A 20,633-nucleotide genomic window follows, 5' to 3' on the forward strand; every position below is an offset into this window, starting at 1 on the left:
GGATGTCCTACATCATTATATCAAATACAGCAGTATTTTTGCAGCAAAGTGGGAAAGAAACATTGCAGTTTGGGGATGAGAAGAAAAATAATTGTTGAAAAAAAATATACTAAAAATAAAACAACTCACCATACCTACCTGTAACCTAATTTTAATATTACTCCTAAACTCCACCTCCACTTAGAGCGACCCTCTAATACATGAAAGCAAGATGGATATCAAATAGATATTTTGTGAATAATATTTATTCCTTTATTCAGAAGTTTTTTTTTTTAATAGAATAATGCAATAAAATTATTTAAAAAATAAATAAAGTGATCTAGATGTACAATGGTGAACAAAAGTGCCTATCACATCACAGTAACGGAATTGTATTTACATCATGTTTAAATCGAACCGGTATACTCACAGTCCTAATTGTGACACAAAAAAAAGTTTATTAGCGAACATCCATCAAATTCAGATTTTCATGTGTATGGCATGTACGCAAAGCTCAAACGTGTGTTAGCTCTCTTATAGAAGTTGGAAGTCAGCCGTTTAATGGTTATTAGGTTAATGTTATACAGGATATGAGTAATGCTATGTGGTTATCAGGAGGGTGGTTTGAAGATTAGGACAGTACAAATATATATCCTGGAGATTTACAATAATGAAAGCTGGCTAAGGCCACACTGGGAAGTCCTGAGAGATTCCTTGTTATGTTTTAGTCTATTGTTACAAATATTTAGGAATGACTAAGTATACTGTGTTTCCACTCTCAGAGTGTAGCTACAAAGTGCATTTCCGGGCTGGGGTGATCTTTTTTACCATTATTTAAAGTGAAACAAAATGTTCTAACAGTCGATATATACGTAAATGTTTAGACTATTTGACATTAGAATTAATTGGAAAATAAAACTTGGATAAACTATAATATAAAGCTATTTGCCACCACCAAGTCTTAGTGTTTATTACAGTGAAATATACTATATATGTATATAGGCATTAGAAATTAGAGGAGTCAATAAAAAGATACTAATTCATATTATTGAGATCATGTGGGGTTAACTTGGTAAAATAATCCCGATTTTTTTAAGCTTGTTTTGCAGAGCATTGCCCTGCTTTTGCACTATATGATTTGTGAGTAATCTGAGTTTGTAATATGTTATAATTAACATTAATACTTCAGGCTTAGCTCAATGGAGGCATTCAGTTTATCATGCAAGAGGAGACCAGATGTAGCACAGGTGCTGGGGGCCCCAGGTAAGTTGTCAAACCTTTCTAAAAAATCTTTGACAGATTACTCTGGGAAAGGGCTAAATTCACTCCAGGCACCATCATCACTACCAGGGCCAAATTTACCCCCTCTGCTGCTCCAAGGCCAGTTTCCACAATGCGCCCCAGCCCGTCTTATATATGAAGTCTGGTGTATGTGATTGGAAGGATGAATGTGACTTGTCTGGTGTATGTGATTGGAAGGATGAATGTGACTTGTTTGGTGTATGTGATTGGAAGGATGAATGTGACTAGTTTGGTGTATGTGATTGGAAGGATGCATGTGAATGGATGGATGAATGTGACTAGTTTGTGTTATGTGATTGGAAGGATGCATGTGATTGGATGGATGAATGTGACTAGTTTGGGGTATGTTATTGGAAGGATGAATGTGACTAGCTTGGTGTATGTGATTGGAAGGATGCATGTGAATGGAGGGATGAATGTGAATAGTTTGGTGTATGTGATTGGATGGATGAATGTGACTAGTTTGGTGTATGTGATTGGAAGGATGAATGTTACTAGTTTGGTGTATGTGATTGGATGGATGAATGTGATTAGTTTGGTGTATGTGATTGGAAGGATGAATGCGACTAGTTTGGTGTATGTGATTGGATGGATCAATGCGACTAGCATGGTGTACGTGATTGGAAAGATAGAGCTTGTTTGGTGTATCATTTTGGATGGATATGACTAGTTTGGTGTATCTGATTGGATAGATATGACTAGTTTGGTGTATGTGATTGGATGGATGAATGTGACTAGCTTGGTGTATGTGATTGGATGCATCAATGCGACTAGCATGGTGTACGTGATTGGAAAGATAGAGCTTGTTTGGTGTGTTTTATTGGATGGATATGACTAGTTTGGTGTATGTGATTGGATGGATGAATGCGACTAGTTTGGTGCATGTGATTGGATGGATACGACTAGTTTGTCGTTTGTGATTGGATGGATGAATTTGTCTAATTTGGCTCAGACTGCATGGTAATTAAGACTGTGTGGCTGGATGGCAATAAGTGCAAGGTGGGTGCTGGTAGGTGACATGTTATGTGGCTAAGTGTGTAAATGTGATTGGGCGGGTGGGTATGATGGGACTATCTGAATGGGTGGATAGCGGAATATGATCAGTTCAGAGTATGTGCTTGGTTGGGAGGCTGAATGACAATGTGTACATAGGAGCATATTATTGTGTAGTGTTAGTGAGTGCACATGAAAGACATGTATTTGTCTAGAGTGCTAGTGTATGAACATAGTGGTGTGTTAGAGTACTAGTGTATGAATATAGTGGTGTTTTCATAGAGTTATAGAAAAATAAGCCCTGTGCTCAGACTCCCATTACTCTTGGGTGGCAGCAATGACTACAGGACACATCAGCCCCTATACATAAAATAAAAACCAAAGAATAAAGTTACCTGCACACAATCCCAAATCGCTATGCACATCTAGATAATCGGAGGTTTTAAGCATCAATCCAGTAACCAATAGAGGGGAAGCTCACCTGCTAAACCCATACACATTTATTAACCCTTAATAGGGAACACATGGGCTGGGCGGCAGCATTATAACATGGATGTGTATTAAAAATATACAAAATGAAGTTCCGCGTTCAAACGCCCACTACCCCTGGGCAGCAGCAATAACTATAGTACATGTCAGCCTCAATATACCCCAATTTTCCAGCGAGACAGAGTGTTGCCACTGGCACTTGCAGCGAGCCTCTGTCTCTCTAGAAAGCGTTGAATTTCAAAGGAGGGTTAGCTGTGGTGCCTGCACCTACTTGAGGTGCAGACCAAAGGCTCACTTGCGGTCTAGGTGCTAGGGAACTGTAAGCTGGCTGGAGAGATCCTCTAATCTCTGCAATTGACCAATTTTGGAAACACAAGCAATTGTTCTAGAAAGTTTAGTATTTCTATTTCACTAGCTCTTCGATTCCTGCTGTGAGATTTGCAACAGAAAGTGAAAGTTTCCGATTTGCAGGATTCACAATTACAAACTATAATTTCTTCTTATTTTTATGGTTTTGTATCATTACTATGATAGTCAGATATTATACACCCTGTAAATGTGTCAACACGCATATTAGCTGGAAAAAGTGCCAGTCTTTTTTTTTTTATAGTTTTATTATAATTATTATTTATTTGTATTATTATTTTATTTATTTTACAGAGCATTAGGAATAAAAGTATAAAAACGTAATTTAATAAGTAATAAGTAAAAAAAAAATCTGGATGATCAAAAGGCGACTGATGAGTCAACACAAATTAAGTATATAAAAAAAAAATAGAGAGTCAGATTGTCACACGAAAAGGGGAGGGGAGTAAAAGAACAGAGGGAAGAGAAAAACGAAATAAAAGGCTAAAACAGAAGCCAGTGTTGTGTCACAGACAGTTGCAGTAACAATAAAGACACATAAACAGTTTGATAAAAGTCAAGTCTTCATTTTCCAATTTGAGATTTCACCCAAAATTATGAATAACCTAGCAAAGAATTCTTACAGCACACAAACCACACTGCAAAAAGTACACACCACAGCTTTTATATTTATTTTCTTAATTAACGTTTAGTGTGTACATAAAATGCCAGAATTACCTGCATGCAAAAAATGTGGTAAAATACAAAAGGGATGTCAAATAAAATACCATCCCTAGTCCTAAGAGCTTACAATCAATGACAGGCAACCCTGAGTATTCTCAATTCTTTTTGCTGCTGCAATCCCTGGCTGAAATAGTGTTACCTGAGGCACAGTATTTGGGTTTGACTAAGGTATGGCTGTGAGCCCTGCCCAGATCTGCTGGCTCTCATTCCCATGTACTGACTGAGCCCCTCCCTGTGACTGTGTAGACTTGACTCAAGTTATTATCAGTTTGCTGTAAAAGACAAGGCACCTGCTCTGCGGGCAGGAAGTGTTGGAGAGTGGGCAGGGCTAGGTTGGGCATTGCTGGGCAGGGCAGGGCTGGGCAGGGAAACCCTGGAGAAGACCTGAGAGCCCCAGGCTGCAAAGCTTGGGCAGAGGGGGCGGAGTGTGATTGGCTGGGAAGCTCTTCATATAAGAGCCCAGTCTGCTGGAGGACAAGGGAGCGCTCAGTCTGCAGCAGGGGAAAGGGCACAGGGAGGGGGCAGCAGAATCCCCCCAAAAAATTACCCAGGCAGGAAATCAAAGGACACTGAGCCCTGAGACAGAGCCTTGGATTGAGTGGATCTAACACTGGGAGTTATTTAATACTTGGAGTGGATTTAATACCAGTCTGTCACACATGGCTGCTGCAGGGAGAATGGCTGCCTGGTTTTACCTGTCCTGCTGTCTGACATGGGGCCCCTGGGTCACTGCCTTCAACCTGGATACTGACAATGTCATCTCCAAGAGCGGAGAACCCGGCAGCTTTTTCGGCTTTTCTCTGGCCATGCATCGGCAGCTGACCCCCGAGGATAAACGGCTGTAAGTCCCGAAACGTTTCCTTCTATAATGTGCCACCCGCAGGATTGGCTGCGATGATCCTGCGGAATGGAACGTTCAGGATAAGGAGTATCTATTAATCGATACATTGATTTATTTATTATTATTTTTTCTTTAAATTAATTTTGGAGGGGACAGAAAGTGTGTCCAGGTGTACTTTGCAAAAATTGGTTTGAGCGGAAGCACTGATAGAGATATAGAAATATAGTCCGATATGTGAATAAATGCTGAAAACAAATAATTCAGATAAAGGGGTTGTTTGTAGATCTGAGAGGTTTTTACAGCTGCAGACACGGCTTGGTGATCAGAGAGGTGACAGTCAGCCTCCTGGCCGTAACTTTACACAAAACAATGATTGACAGATCAAAACTGTAAAGTATCCCATATGGTACAATAAATGTTTCAGGAAATATACATATTTAATATATAGTTAGTATCTGAGATATATATTAAATATATACACATACACCTACATATAGGCATTCAAATCATTTGCTAATGTTTCTCAGATCCTGTTGAAAGCTCTGTGTTGTTAACATCTGCCATAGATGACTGATTCTGTGGACTTTGCAACTGTGTATTTTTCAGGTAAATGATTAAACGACAAAAATAATAGATCCTTTTCATCTCCTGATTGCCTAGAATCAGGGATAGGCAACCGCCGGCACTCCAGATGTTGTGAACTAAATCCCCCATAATGCTCTTACACCCATAATGCTGGCAAAGCATCATGGGAGGTGTAGTCCAAAACATCTGGAGTGCCGAAGGTTGCCTATGCCTGGTAGATGCAGGTGTCGCTTGTCCGCTTACACTGTTGCAATCCTGCAGGGCTCTAGCTGCCGGCTTGGTAGGTCAGTCTCTAAGAGTTTCTGCAGCAGCTGAGGCTTACAGAGAGAGGACTGCACTGTGTGTTTGACAAGCAGGAACAAAGCAGCCTCTATCAGCATAGAAGCTTTGAACATACCCCAGATATGCTGAACTAGAAAAGTGTGTGGTTGCCAGTCCATATGGACAAGTTGCCTTTTCTGGTGTTTCACAGCCCCTAGTTTAGGGCAACTGTCCCCATTCCCCCACCCCCATCATGTCACCCAGTGTAACCTTTCTGAGTCACCCTCCTTCCCCAGCCCATGCATGCATTGTTCTCTCTTTGTATTGCCTTTTTTAAGCCCCTCTGGTTGTTCCCAGGAGTGGCTGCCTCTGGCCCTCCAGCTGTTGTTCTATACATCTTTATTGTCACTCTGTGTGTTGTGCTGGGGTGACTGCCTGATAATTAACACTTCTGGTTCTGTGGTCTGTGTGCAGGATACATTGTTTTTGATGCTCACAGGAAGAAAGGGGTGTTGAGGAAGTTAAAGCATATTTTGGTCAAGTCTCTAGTCTAGTGCAACAAAAATGATAGAAAGTGGAAGGCTTGTCCCCTCCCCCCCCTTCTCTCTCTCTTACCAGATAAGTCTGTACAAGTAATGGCTGAGCATGATAGGATTGTTGTCTTACAGCAGATGTTTGCCTGAGAGAGGTTTTTGAGATTTAACACAAAGTAGTGTAAATGTTTCATAAAATATCTTAGATTATGGTAATACTTCTGGGATTATTGCACAAACTCCCTCTTATACCATTTCTTAGTACATCTCTCAATATGACGCCCAGCTGTTAGTGCATAGACACCAGGAGGCAAACAGTAACTTTCTTGTTGGAACCCATCAGTTTCTTTCCCTTTTATGTGAAATAACAGGAAAAATATTTCTTGCTGCCCAGAACCTTAATTTAACAAGTGCTTTTTACCGGTCACACCCATTGAAGTAGCTCACAAGTGTTTCAGGAAATAAACTCCTCTGTATTCATTTCAAATAATGCGGAACCTCACCAGTGACATAATACATTGGAGTCATTTGTACGACACTATGGTATAGAGTCCACGCATTATACATTAAATAATTATAATAATGGCTCAGAGATTTGTGTTCATAAAGTCATTCTGCCAGCTTGTTTTTTATTTAAATATGCACAACCTTTCCAATTTAATATTCACAAGTGACAATAGTAAAATACTGGATTATATTATTTATACTTTGAGAATATACACTTTTTAGGATGCGGTTGTTGTGTTAGAATTGGTTCAGCCACATGTCTGTCTGCTGACATGTTAAGTGCATTGTAAGCTTCCAGCCAATTGATATTCTGAATGCTAAATATGTTTTCCATATTAATATTGGTAGGGTCGGAATTTGTGACTATGGCATGATTCAGTGCTACTGTATTTCATTATAATTTATGATTCTCAAGAACTTTGCTATTTTTAAATAATTGATTTCTTGCATCCGTCGGGGTCTGCCTATGGAACATCTATCTGCATTTGGATCATTCTACCTAGGGAAGTTGAATGACAATAGCAACACTATTGCCAGTTCACTTTTGTAAACATTCCAAAGGGATGGTACTGGGGTGGGGGTGGAATTTACACTGATTCCACAAATTTTTCAAAACCTTTTTTTAATGTCAAAAACTAAGAATTAACTGTCAGCGGTACGGAATATGTTGGCGCCTTAAAAATGCCAGTAATAAAAAAAGCTGCTTAATTTGCACTGGTGCAGACTCTGTGTGAACCCCTGCAATTGGCCACTCCCAGCTTCTGCAATCCCAAATGAATCCTTTGTCCCTAGTGTTTGACACAGTGTAGTGTCAGGGCCAGCAATTCCTTCTCTTGCCTACACATTACCATGTCCTACAAAAGAATTCCAGGGCATCAACAAAGCTCTCTGAATGGCCTGGCCTGGGATTATAGCAGTCTATTGTTATTTGACAGGCTTAGTCAGTAGTGAATAAACCCCTCACCCCAAAAAAGAGACAATTGGTTTGCATCATGCTCATCCAGGCCATAAACCGGTAAAGGTTTTTCATCTCTGAGTTGATTGATAGAAACATTTCATTTTATGGTTTACAGACTACTGCTTTGCATTTTGCATAGACATGTAATGTACAAACATCAAGGAGTTTATTAAATAAATTGTGAGATTTGGTGTCGGTGAATTGGAGTCTAACATTGATCCATGGTACAGCGCTATGGAATCTGATGGCGCTATATAAATAATAAAATAATAATAATAATATTGTAAGATAAATTAGCTGAGAGTGGCAAAAACTATCTCCAACTTTTCTGTTTTGGTCTATGCTCAACAGTTGGGATGCCAACTGTATATAACTTACTGTTTAAAGAATGCACCCTGGGAAAAGTCATCATTGCAAATGACAGAAAGATCATCGGACACTGAGCTTTATGGTGATCACCTCTTTTTTACCATTAACCTTGTTTGTCATCCAACACTTGTATACCTTGTTTATGCAGTTTATGGTAAAGCACAATTTGTCCATGATTTCTAAAGAAAAATACTTAATGTTCTAAAATGGAATGTCCAGTTCAAACAGGTGTCTTAGATGTACATAATATTGCTTTTCATTCACTAAACATTCATTCAGTTGTGGTGGGTTGACTAGCAACTTTTTTTAACCAAAAATTGGTGATTTTTTTTGCTGAAGTTTGTTATTTTTTCCAATTTTGTTCTTCCAGCCTAAATTTTGTGAGTCATTAGTTGACTCAGTACAGCTTGCTGTTTCGTGAATAAATGGCTTGTATCGTCCTATATTCTTGTACTCCGATCATCTTGTACAACTAAATAGAAGATACAGACAGAAGTGAGATCCCATCTCTGATAATGCTCTGCCAGTCTGCAATATAAGACTTTAGTTCTTTGTAATGTAAATAGTCCTAATTATTATTATTATTATTATTATTGTATTATTTACATAGCACCAGCACATTCCGTAGCGCTGTAATTGTTTTTCTTTCCTGTTGCATAAAGAAAGTTGGAACCTGTAAGTTAGATAGCAATATGCATTCTTGATTTCCAGAACCTCTCCAAATCAGCCAATTTTTCTGCTCGGCAAAATTTAGCCTAAACTTTGTAATTTACTTGTCAATTCTCGGTTTAATGAATAAAAAAAACAATAGATGGATTTAGATACATTGCATATTTCTTGTACACTTAAATATGTCAAACTAATGTAAACTCCAGTTTTATGTATCTTTAAAAAAAATTGGGGAAGAAATCTGTTTTTTTAATTAATTAACCTTAATCAAGCTTACGTTTGTTGTTTATAGATTTGTGAGTTTTTGTTAAATTTTTGAAAGGTCGTCCCAGCTCTTCAATGGTTAACATTTTTACATGCTGGAATGCCTGCCATTTATAATAAATCTCAAACTATTCCGTGCAAGCCTTGATTAATGGCCAGTTTCCCTAAGATGAATCCCTACCATTCAAACCTTCCATCAGAATTTGTAATGATCCTTTGAGCGTGGATTGGCAGTGGCCTCTCCTTGTGTTAGGCCGCCCAGCTGTAAATTGTACAGCATTGGAATTCCTACTTCCATTTAGAGAGGTTGAATAGCCTGTTTTTAAAGACTGCTTGTTAGGAAAATATCTGCACCTATCCCCAGCACTTAGTTATTTACAATCTGAAAGCTGATAGAATCAATCGGTACAGTAAAACAAATCCGTCGCCTATAAATATTTGGATGACAGGGTCACCAATAAAATTCAGTCCACAATTAAATATAGTATGTTCGAAAATCAAATGTAAAGCTTAAAATATAAAATATAGCATACTGCGCAGTTATATGAGCAAGCTGATAAATTCTTTTTTTTAGCAAGAAATACAATTTAGATATTAGCTTGCTCTTTGGCTAGCATGGTGTGAAGATTAAATTTTATCCTTTAGAATGTGTATTCAAGTAATTTTTGTGACAGGTGCATTCTGCCATCATCTAAGCTTGTTTTAAGAGTAGTTTCTCTTTAATTGGTTTTGGACTTAACAAATCTTACCAAAAATGTTCTTAATCTACAGAATATAATAAACTTAAAGGACCACTATAGTGCCAGGAAAACAAACTCGTTTTCCTGGCACTATAGGGTCTTTGGGTCCCCCCCACCCTCAGGGTCTCACTCTCGCCGGGCTGAAGGGGGAGGAAGGGGTTAATCCCTTACCTTTCTCCAGGGCCGGGCTCCCTCGGCACTGGGGACTCTCCTCCCTCTTCCGACGTCATCTGCCGAATGTGCATGCGCGCGTGCATTCAATCAGTCCATAGGAAAGCATTTCTCAATGCTTTCCTATGGACGTCAGTGTCTTCTCACTGTGATTTTCACAGTGAGAAGCGCGGAAGCGCCTCTAGCAGCTGTCAGTGAGACAGCCACTAGAGGCTGGATTAACCCTAATGTAAACATAGCAGTTTCTCACAAATTTCGATCCGAACAAAGTCCCGAATTGCATCCTAACACTAATGGAAAATGTAGTTTTCCGGCATTCTGTCTAAAAGACAGGACGTTCGGGAATACTGACAGGAAGCATCGCAAGATCACGGAGGAAAGGTAAGAATTGTGGGAAATTTCTCTGACCACAGGAAACGGAGCACAGTTTGTTCCTTTGCTGGTCATAGCTGGTCAGGCGTAGGAAACCTCCATAAGACAAAGTAGTTATATAAAAGTGTTTTTTATAAATCTTACTTTTCGTCATTTCAATCTCTATTTTTTTCTTTCTGTTTATATTTATAGTTGCAGAATGATAGAGAGCTAGGATTGCATGTTATCTAACACTCCAGTCTTCATTCTTCCTCTTAGCGAGTATGTTTTCACAGCTAATCGCTGGCACTGAGCTGAGACTAGGAGTTTTTTTTTATCAGCTAGATGTATTGGAATATATTGGTTGCTGCATGTATTCACAGCACAGCCTGTCTTGTCTGTGCATGTTTGTAAAGCAAAGCAGCCACGGAAAGTTAGGAAAGATCATTCCAAAAACGGCTTACAAAATGTAACTCAGTCAGTCAGTACTGTGTGCTGAAATTGTTCTTTAAAGGACTCTCCGATCACCATAAAAGCTACATGGAATGAAGTATTTATGGGGCCATAAGGGGTTAAACCATTCTCGAACAGATTACCCCAAAGATTGAATCCAGTGCTGATCTCCAGGTCCCCCAGAGGACAGCTGGCTGGGGCACACTGATTGGCTAGAGTGGTCAGCTGACGAGGTAACCATTCAGTAGGTCCCCATTGATAAGAAAGGCACGTATGGCAGATTAAGTTGTTATGGTGCCTGGAATATTTTCTTTAACAATTTTCTTTATTTTTTTTAACAGGGAGCCATATTATGTGCTGAGTATTTGCTTGGTGATCCATTCTTGAATTGCAAAACTAGCTTGGTAACCCATTACCAAAACTAATAAACACTTAACTGATTTGTAAAAAAAAAAGCACTTTCATCTGACTTGTTTCTTTATCCATTATGTGACCATTGCACTGGGCAATAAGTGTATTCAAAAATACATAACTTCTTTGCCAGATGCTTAGATGAATAAAAGAACTGCTAAAATGATATAGGATGAGGGGGGCACTTTTAAGTCCATATCCAGTAGTAAAAAACTGTGGTATATTGGATCAAATTATGGCGAACTGTATAAAATTTTATCGTCTATCTATCTATCTATCTATCTATCTATCTATCTCTCCTATCTATCTATCTGTCTGTCTGTCTGTCTGTCTGTCTATCTATCTATCTGTCTGTCTGTCTGTCTGTCTGTCTGTCTGTCTCTCTATCTCTCTATCTATCTCTCTCTATCTATCTCTCTATCTATCTATCTATCTATCTCTCTATCTATCTATCTATCTCTCTATCTATCTCTCTATCTCTCTATCTATCTATCTCTATCTCTCTCTCTCTCTCTCTCTCTCTATCTCTCTCTATCTCTCTATCTATCTATCTATCTAGTCCTCTATATATAGAAACTTGTTTTTTTAAGGTAAAACAAAGTATTTAAACGTTGAGTGCCAAAGAAGTGGGATATCCATTACAACGAGGAGCTAAAAAATATATAAAGTACAATTCTAAGACTAAATTTTGGAATTAATCCAGCTCTGGCAGCAGACTGTCGGTTATGTGTGATCATGAGTAAGTGTTATCACATGGTAATCCAAAACAGAGACTTGATGAGAGAATATACATTTATGCAGTTACTGTTTTTTTTTTTTAAATGATGGTATTTGTATTTTTGGTCAATGTCACATAATCCTTGCTTGCCGAAAATATGGTCCTTGGGCCTCCAACTGTTAATGGACTGTATAGCTCAGTTGGTAAGTGCCACACCTGATCACATCTCAGGGTCATGTGTTTGCAAGCTCCAATCATACTGCGGCCAATTAAATGAGTAATACTGGCTTTGGCAATATTAAGAGTTATACCCAGGCCATGTGTGTGACGTAGAGAAATCCATGTGTATTATTCATGATAAAATATGTTATCATTAGCAATTTAGCACCCAAATGAAATAATAGTTATCATGATCTTTGGGCAGCTTGGAGCGTAATAATATTCAACCACATGGCGCTGTGAAATTGTCACTCTAAGAACTATCACCACTTTGCAGTGTTGAGGGTGCAATGAGTAACCAGCTTGCGCTCTCATTTCTAGAACTGCATTCTGTAAGTATTGTTGCAACTCTAAGTCATCCCCTCGGAGTGTCAGTCAGGCAGCCAGAATGCTCAGTTTTGTCCCACTTACGGTAATTTCTGTCCTTAAGATGAAAGGAATCGCTTTGTAAACTTATAGCACCCATATCGCAGCTGTAGAACTGCAACCCCCCATATTATAATATACAGAAAATAAAAAAATATTTGTAAAAAATAAAAAATAGCCAGGTCATAATTATTCTCCAAGAATCTGCTGGTATTTTTTGAACAAATGTTCCAAAGTGCAACCAGAATGTAAAAATAATGTCTGAATATTGGCTTATTGAATGACCGGAACTCATGGTGAAAAATTATTTTTTTTCCCTTGGGTAAGGACCAGTACTGAAACAGACTGCACAGAAAGTACCATATTTACAGGAATCTAATGCGCCATCGAATCTAACGCGCCATCGAATCTAACGCGCATCTCAATTTTTGAAACCTGGAAGCTGAAAAATGTTTTTGCTGGCGAATGTAATGCACATTTATACAAGAAGATATTACTATACAACATTGTGCTACAATGAAAATGTTTATTGCCATACACCATAGTAACAGTGATGGTATTTCAATTTTGATGTAACATGTTAAGTCTATTCTTTCTTAAGCCCTCTTTCAGGAAGAAAATTTGCCTGTGTGAATTTGCTGGAATGAAATTTGCCTGGGTGAATTTGCCTGTTTGAATTCACCAGATTTAATTTGCCAGAAAATGTAGAATTTTGCCCAGAATGTAGTGCACCATCAAATCTAATGCGCATTCAAATTTTGGGAACTTTATTTTCCAAAAAAGGTGAACACTAGATTTAAGTAAATACGGTAGATTCTATTTGTAAGAAATTCGTTGAGCTTGGCAACTTCCCAGAGGGCGAAATACATTATTTAAAAGTAACAAAACAATTAACAAAGTAGAGGTTGCAAGATCAGGAGTTTCATTTTCATAAACTGCCTGTGCTATCTCATTATGTAAATGCTACATTAGTGTACGCTTAGTTAGGATCACTATCATTAATACAGAGAATATAGCATGGTCTGCTGCTCAAGGTTTCTTCATTATGCAGAGCATGTGATGGATTTCAATGTATTATTCATAAAGTGTGTCATTACTTTACATTTTAAAGCATTGGTGATCAATTTGTCACTTTTTTACGATTGCAAACTAAATGGACGTGGGAGAGTGATTAAGAAGTTTGTTTCATTTGAGGCTATGTACGCGTACATGGTAACATCAACGGGGGTATTCAATAAAGTGGGAATTGTCTATAATTACGGATGAAATCCAAGTGAATTTAAAATTTTACACCAAATTGCAAACATTCTACTAGTCAGCTATGTTTCCCATTTTGTTATTTCGGCTTATAATTTGAAATTCACGTTAAATTTATGTCAATTCAAACTTTATTGAATTACCTTTAAGCAGATTTTGGCTACATTTATTGTTTTTCTGGTCACCTGAAGAGTAATGATACATTTCCTAGGTAAAAAAAAATGGTTATGTATATCCAACTTGTATCGATGTTGAGACCACAAGACTTTCCATCCAAGCCCGTGCATTGTATATACAAAGAGATGCGGAAGCTCTCATTCATGGCTGAATCTTTGTGAGGTCTTTTGCGACCAAGAGTGTATTTGACGAGCTTGCGCACACACTTGGTGAAAAGTCTTAGTGGTGAGAGGTGTCATACATAATGACTGAAACACTGCTTCCGGGACACTTGGGAGATACATAAATGTATACTATGTATCTTATGTGCTTTCCTGAATATAAATGATTTTTTTTTCTAGTAGAGAAACATTTTATCAATGAGTATTAAAAACTGTGAAAATTAAAGGACCACTATAGTGCCAGGAAAACAAACTTGTTTCCTTCCACTATAGTGTCATTAGGTCCCCCCCACCCCCACCCTTAGGGCCCCCCTCCCGCTGGGCTGAAGGGGTTGAAACCTCTTCAGCCACTTACCTTTCTCCGGCGCTGGGGAACTCTCCTCCCTCTGCCAACGTCAGCTCAGACTGCAGACGGCAAGAGCCGCTCGCGCATTCAAACCGCCCATAGAAAAGCATTACTCAATGCTTTCCTATGGACGTCCAATCCCGGAAGCGCCTCTAGCGGCTGTCAGTGAGACAGCCACTAGAGACTGGATTAACTCTCAGTGAAACAGTGTTTTCAGCGGCAGGGTTAAAACTAGAGGGACCTGGCACCCAGACCACTTCATTGAGCTGAAGTGGTCTGGGTGCCTATAGTGGTCCTTTAAGTACTTTTCGGTGTGTAGATAAAAAATAGACCTGCACTGTCCTAGGTGATCTCTTTTTTGCAGGGAGTTTGAATAGTAAGCACCAGAAGACAATTCTATGAAAATGCATACATGGTGTTTATTTGAGTGTTTACACAACATTCCAGCTATCCTTTTAAGGGCAGCAAACTACCAGAGCCCGCATTTGATAAGGTAGAATTAAACACACATCACAGGCAGGAGATGCCCAGCTCGCCCCCCTTTGACTATTGCAGACAAAGCTGTATTTGATGTTTAAAGAGATGACTGAGCCATCTGTCTGGCACAATTAGAGCTAGGATAACTTTTCTAATAAGACCTATTGGCTTTGATGCTCATAAAATAAATCCTTTGTCTCCCTCTGTGACTTTATTGCTTGAGATCTGGGAAAGACAGAAAACTGAATAGACTTGTACATAAATCTGGACTCTAGACCAGTTAATGACTGAGCACCCCTTCACTTAGCCCCCCTCCCCTCCCCAGGAAAATACAGGTCACCTATCTGCATAGATAGATGATATCATGTGTTTTGTCTCCCTTTCAAGCATGTCCTGGAATGTTTTTCCAAGAGAGATAAGGTGAGGCTATCAGACTGTGTGTTCTCTTTGCCCCCTGCGTTTATATGCTCCATTCCTACTGTTATCAATGGGAAACTGAGCACTCATCATTTCCTTTAATGATCTTTCCCCCTATTACCCGTACTGCTAGAATTAACTAAATGTATATTATTATTATTATTAATATTATTATTTTTATATAGCGTCAACAAATTCCGCAGCGCTGTACAAAAAATATTCTTTGAGAAATGATATCCCTCTTAGACTGTAAGCTCGTTTGAGCAGGGTCCTTACCACCGTCTGCTCAGGTATGTCCAACATGTGTTGTTGCTACTATATGTTTGCTTGTCTGGCTGTTATACAGTTATTATTATTATTACTATTTATTAGGCGCCAACATATTCGGCAGCGCTGTACAACAGTTTTAGTAATAATAATAATAATAAAAATACAACCAAAGGCTTATAGCAGGTAGATCAGGACTCTTATACCGGAATCGCCATTTCTCTGCAGATTGCAACATTCAATAAAACATTGAAAATCAAGTTGTTTCTTGTGATGCTAGATTTTCTTTTAACCCCTTAAGGACCAAACTTCTGGAATAAAAGGGAATCATGACATGTCACACATGTCATGTGTCCTTAAGGGGTTAAAGTGTATATTAAAGATTTTGCAATTGACATCAAAGTCCAGTCTAGTCACCACCAGGCCACGCAATACGAATCTCTTTATTTTGGTTTCTTTGATTTCGCCGTCTGCTCAATGGTGAAAAAGAGCTACATTTAAAACAGTGATTGACCGGGAGCCAAGATGGAGGTGTCCAGTTTCGGAATGATGTAAGGATTTCTTGACTGAATTATTTCTTTCTGACTTTACAAAACTATTTTTGTCTAATATAGGGATAATAAGTAAATATAATATTAAAAATCCTGGCAATTGTTAGTTCCCCTCTAAGCTTGGTAAAGCACAATAAAAGCTATAGCTCTTCAGAAACTGTTGATCAACTTTTTGACCACCATAACTTTGATAAATGTAAAATCTTAGCATTATAGACTGTGAGGGTGAGAAATTAACCTGTGCTCCGGCACAATGTCCAGACGCAGGAAATAAAGCAAATTTTCCAGAAGTCATAATGATGGATACATAAACAGTGGGAGTCTGGGACTGTTATTTGTGGGTTTGGTGTACCAGCTGTGTTATTTAAACGCAAGGTGCTCTGCGCTAAGCCACTTAGAGGGTCATCTGCAACATCTTTGGCAACAGACACACTTTTTATTGTTTTGATGCTCTGTATTGGAAGCAGCTGTCAAATTAGGTGTGTCTGGGGTGGTTAAAAAAAAAACCTCGACAGTGCTTGTAAAAGGACATAAACTTGAAAAAGACTAGCAGCAGGGTTAATCATTAAACTACGTTGCAGTGAATTAAAATCCAGATTGCAAAATTTAGGAAAGAACAACAAAAAATCTCCATCTCTCCTATAGACAAAACTCGATTTTTATTTAGCCTGAATTTAACTACTTGGATTTTAATGTGCTTTGGATCGTACGTTAGTGAATAATGTTGCAACACAGGTTGTGAGCTGTAGTTTTAAGATGTTCACCATTCAGCTGTAAAACTGTAGTCAACTGAATTATTATTATTATTTTTTTTTTTGCTGGAGAATGTTTCTGACTTTTTCTGAGAATTTTGGCGTTAATAATAAGATGCGAGAATACCAGAGTATTGCAGTATGCAATGATACCTTGTTTATTGGACTAACATAATATTTCAAAGACAAGCTTTCAGGAGTTTTCCTCTCTTGTTTTTCAAATATTATGTTAGTCCAATAAAACAAGGTATCTTTGCGTCTTGTCTACTGGACTAATACGGCTAATCCAATCTACATGGCTTTAATAATACATATATGGTTTCCAATTTACAATTCGCAGTTTAGCGTATGCGCCCCTAAACGTATACATTGATCAGCTGCCTAGCTAGCCATTTGGTTTATGGTTCTTGAAACAGAACTTTAAAATGTCTTGACTACTTATAGCTGTAACATGAGGTCTCTTTGGTTACATTCATGCACATAAACAGCTGTGTTAGGCCCTAGTGAAAGTTTCTTAGTTTTTTTCATAAACCATAATAAAGGAGGAATTATCCCTAAGTGTGAGCTCTAGTTAAATTACAAGTCTTTGCTCTATGACAAAGAACCATGCCCTGAAGTTATAGGTGTTGGAAAAAGATTGGCTTAGCACTCTGAATACAGACTGTTTGTACGTAAAAAAAAAACAACACTAGGTGTGCGTACTAAATTCCTCATGTGACTCAATGGGCGGTGTCCCTGGAGCTCCTGAAACATTTCGTGTCAGTTTGTACTCAAAATATGGACGACTGCAAGTTCTAACTAAACGTATTCTGAATCATTGCTGAATGTAATCCTGGAAGAATTTAAACCTGCAGGTCATGATTTTAGTCTGAGCATGCTTGGAACAGGAGTGTTCTGCAACATTAACGATTTGTTCACAGAATTGGGGATTTGACAGCTAAAGGCTTAGATTGCAATGTGGTATATTGGTTTTGCTTTTTGACTCAGCTATTTTAGTTTACATTTTGCTGATAAGGGGTTTACTTGCAACCTTGCAGTTCTGGAGAATTGACAAAGGAAACCTCAGATTGTAGCGAATTGAAAACCAAACGGCAGGATTCAGCGTGGGAACTGTAAAGTCAATTTATTGTGGCCTAACTGTTGCAATTCAGTGATTTATTGCTAGCCTTATAGTACCCTCTGCCCCCCTTGAGACCCTCCGCTCAGCATTGAAAGGGTTAAAAGCCCTTTTTTTTGCCTTACCTGATTCTAGCACTGATGTCCCTCCACTCTTCTTCAGCTGATGGATGGGACCTAAGGCACATGTGCGGCGAGCGCCATGACCGCATTAGGACTTCCTCATAGGAAAGCATTGAATCAATGCTTTCCTTTGTTGTTTAAGATGACGCTGGATGTCCCCATAGAAAAGCGTGAGGACGTTCAGTATTGTTAAGCGGACCAAAGGTCCACTAAGACCCTGGTAGACAGCCACTAGAGGTGGAGTTAACTTTACAAGGTAATTATTGCAGTTTCTCAATAACTGCTGTAATTACAATTACAGGATTAAGGGGACAGGGACACTGCACCCAGACCACTTCAATGATTAAGTGGTCTGGGTGTCTATAGTGTCTCTTTAAGGTTTGCTGGAGGAGTTCAGAGTCCCATGATGTTCTTAGAGCCTTGCACCTCTACTGTAAAATACCATACGAGCATTTCTTCAGATGGGCTGTTTGCTATTAGCGCCTTAAGGTTTCTAGAGGTTACGTTAACATTCTATACGCAATGGGAAAAAAGTGCGTTCTTGATAAATGGATTATAAGAAGCACTGTAGAAATTATGAATCGGATTTTGTAAAGCCCTGGTCGGCTTTAGATAAGTGAAGGAATCTTTTCTGAGATTTTATAGCAGGGTACCTATTTCACATAAGGAAGATGAGCAAAATATTAATTAGATTTTTTTTTTAGCTAGCAAATAACGGAAGACAGACACGTGGTTTGTTTTATTCCCGACTTCTCTATTTTACCTTGAAAAAGCCTCTAAAAAAATATTGTCTTGGTTTATGTTGTTATCAATATGAACATTATTGTGGTCACTGACTACAATGAGGATTGCAGAGAGTCAAGAAGAGAATTTCAAATTTCAAACTGAGCTCAACAGTTTCCCAATGGTTGGTATTGGAATCCATTGTTGCACATGTTTCTAGGTTTGGTGTTTATTCAATAAATTGGGAAATGTACAGAATTGAAGAAGGAATTTATAAATTTCCGGTCAAAATTGCTGATCAGTAAAACAGCTGAGCTGGAGATATATTTGAGTTCTTTTTTTTTTTAAATTTGAAATTCCCTTTTCAACTCTCCATCATTTTGGGGTTTAATGAAAAGACTGTATATGTAAATATTGAAAAGCAGTGGATAACATGATAAATCAGTCTTAGTTCATGTGGAAAAGATGACTAGGTATTCTCTCACCATGTACCAGGACGTGTTGTGGTTTGATGTGATATTTTTGTGCAAATTTTTCATTGCAAGTCATATCCCAGGATATTTGTTAAACTAACACCTCTGTCCCTCCGTTCCTATATTTCCTAGACAAGTTCAAGATATGCTTGATAGATAAATGTCACAGCAACTACAGAGCATGTACTGTAGTTGCTGTGCCAAAGAAGGAACCACCGGTAGGATGGTTTTAATGCTCTACCCTTCATTCGGGGGAGAGGTTTATGTCAACTCTATCATGAAAATTGATTGTCAGTTGGAGAAGGAAGAAGGGACCCTATATTTTGATATATTCATTATAAAATCTGTACATCGCAATTTTGCTAGCACTATGTATAGATGAAATGTTATATAAATCTATTTTTACAAAGTTATGTGTACTGTAACAGGTACTTCTTAGCACTTTTAATCCTATTAAATAATCAATGCTGGAGTGGTAGTTCAGTTGTCAGTTTTCTGTTGTAGAGAGTAAATGGGTGGAATACAATTCCCAGGATCCCCAGGAAGTATCTTTTTTTTTTTTTTCGCAAAGAAATAAAACTGTGCAAGTTGAAGGAACAGAAGTGTGTGGTTTTTGTGCAAATGTAGTTTTTCAAAAACATAAAAAAAGGTTAATAAAAAAAAAAAATCTCACCCAGCAAAATCAGTTGTAACCCTACCTACACATTGAACCTATTGTATTGGTTCTTGGACTGTCCCTTTAAAGCCTCGTGTTGTTTTCTTGAATTGACTCATGCTGTAATTTATCTGTTTCCTTGGAAGCAGTAGAGGCAGTCTTGTATAGTTTCCCTGCACCAGTCTGTGCCAGACATTCCATAATGCAAGACTGATTCTCCAGCCTGATGTGCGTAGAGGGTAAATAGAACTGGCAGCCGTAATAGATGGTTTAAAAGTTGGGAGGCTGGGCACTGTTTGTTCACTGGCACTGGAGGGTGACATGAATTGCAACCGGAGCTAGCACTAAATTACATTTTAAAAGGATTGTTCTTATACTTTAACATCAGCGTGATTATTCCAGGGATTAGCAACATGTGATTACATAAATTCCCCTTTTATTGTAAAGCGCTGCGGAATAAGCTGTCGCTATATAAATACCAATAATAATAATAATAATAATAAAAAAGAAAAACTCCAACTCCCATCATCCGCAGTCAGGATTTAAATAAGCAAAGAGTACTAACATTTTTTAGATATTTCGTCCCTTGGCTATTTTAAAATTGCAAACAAATTAAAAAGCATTGCTACATTGACGGAAATATCTGTATGTATCTATCGTACACAAGGATAGAGCAAATATGTAAAGGGATTTTTAGCAACACAGATGCTGTGGAAGTATTTCCTTCATTTCCTCGCGGGAACTTTTGCTCAGATCTGGGAGTGTAGGCTATATCGTGGGAAACTCCATTCAATCCGTATCTTTAGTAATTCAATAGTGACTTCGATTTCAAAAGGTTAAAGGAACCGAGCCAAATTTTCCCGCGAGAAA

At 38.3% G+C, this 20,633-nt stretch overlaps 1 protein-coding gene across 3 annotated transcripts in view; it reads left to right on the forward strand.

The window, feature by feature from the left end:
* The first annotated feature begins 4,130 nt into the window (after positions 1–4,130).
* The window catches only part of ITGA6 (integrin subunit alpha 6), a 62,696-nt gene continuing 46,193 nt past the window's right edge, over positions 4,131–20,633 (forward strand). For 2 of the 3 annotated variants that reach the window (XM_063429732.1, XM_063429733.1), the window contains exon 1: positions 4,132–4,693. In XM_063429732.1, coding sequence (XP_063285802.1) covers positions 4,512–4,693 — 182 coding nt within the window. In that variant the 5' untranslated portion in view covers positions 4,132–4,511. Of the gene's footprint in view, positions 4,694–20,633 lie in introns of all 3 variants that reach the window. The other variant, XM_063429734.1, reaches the window with a different exon arrangement.

Source organism: Pelobates fuscus, chromosome 8 (assembly GCF_036172605.1).
Source record: "Pelobates fuscus isolate aPelFus1 chromosome 8, aPelFus1.pri, whole genome shotgun sequence".
Taxonomy (NCBI): Eukaryota; Metazoa; Chordata; class Amphibia; order Anura; family Pelobatidae; genus Pelobates; species Pelobates fuscus.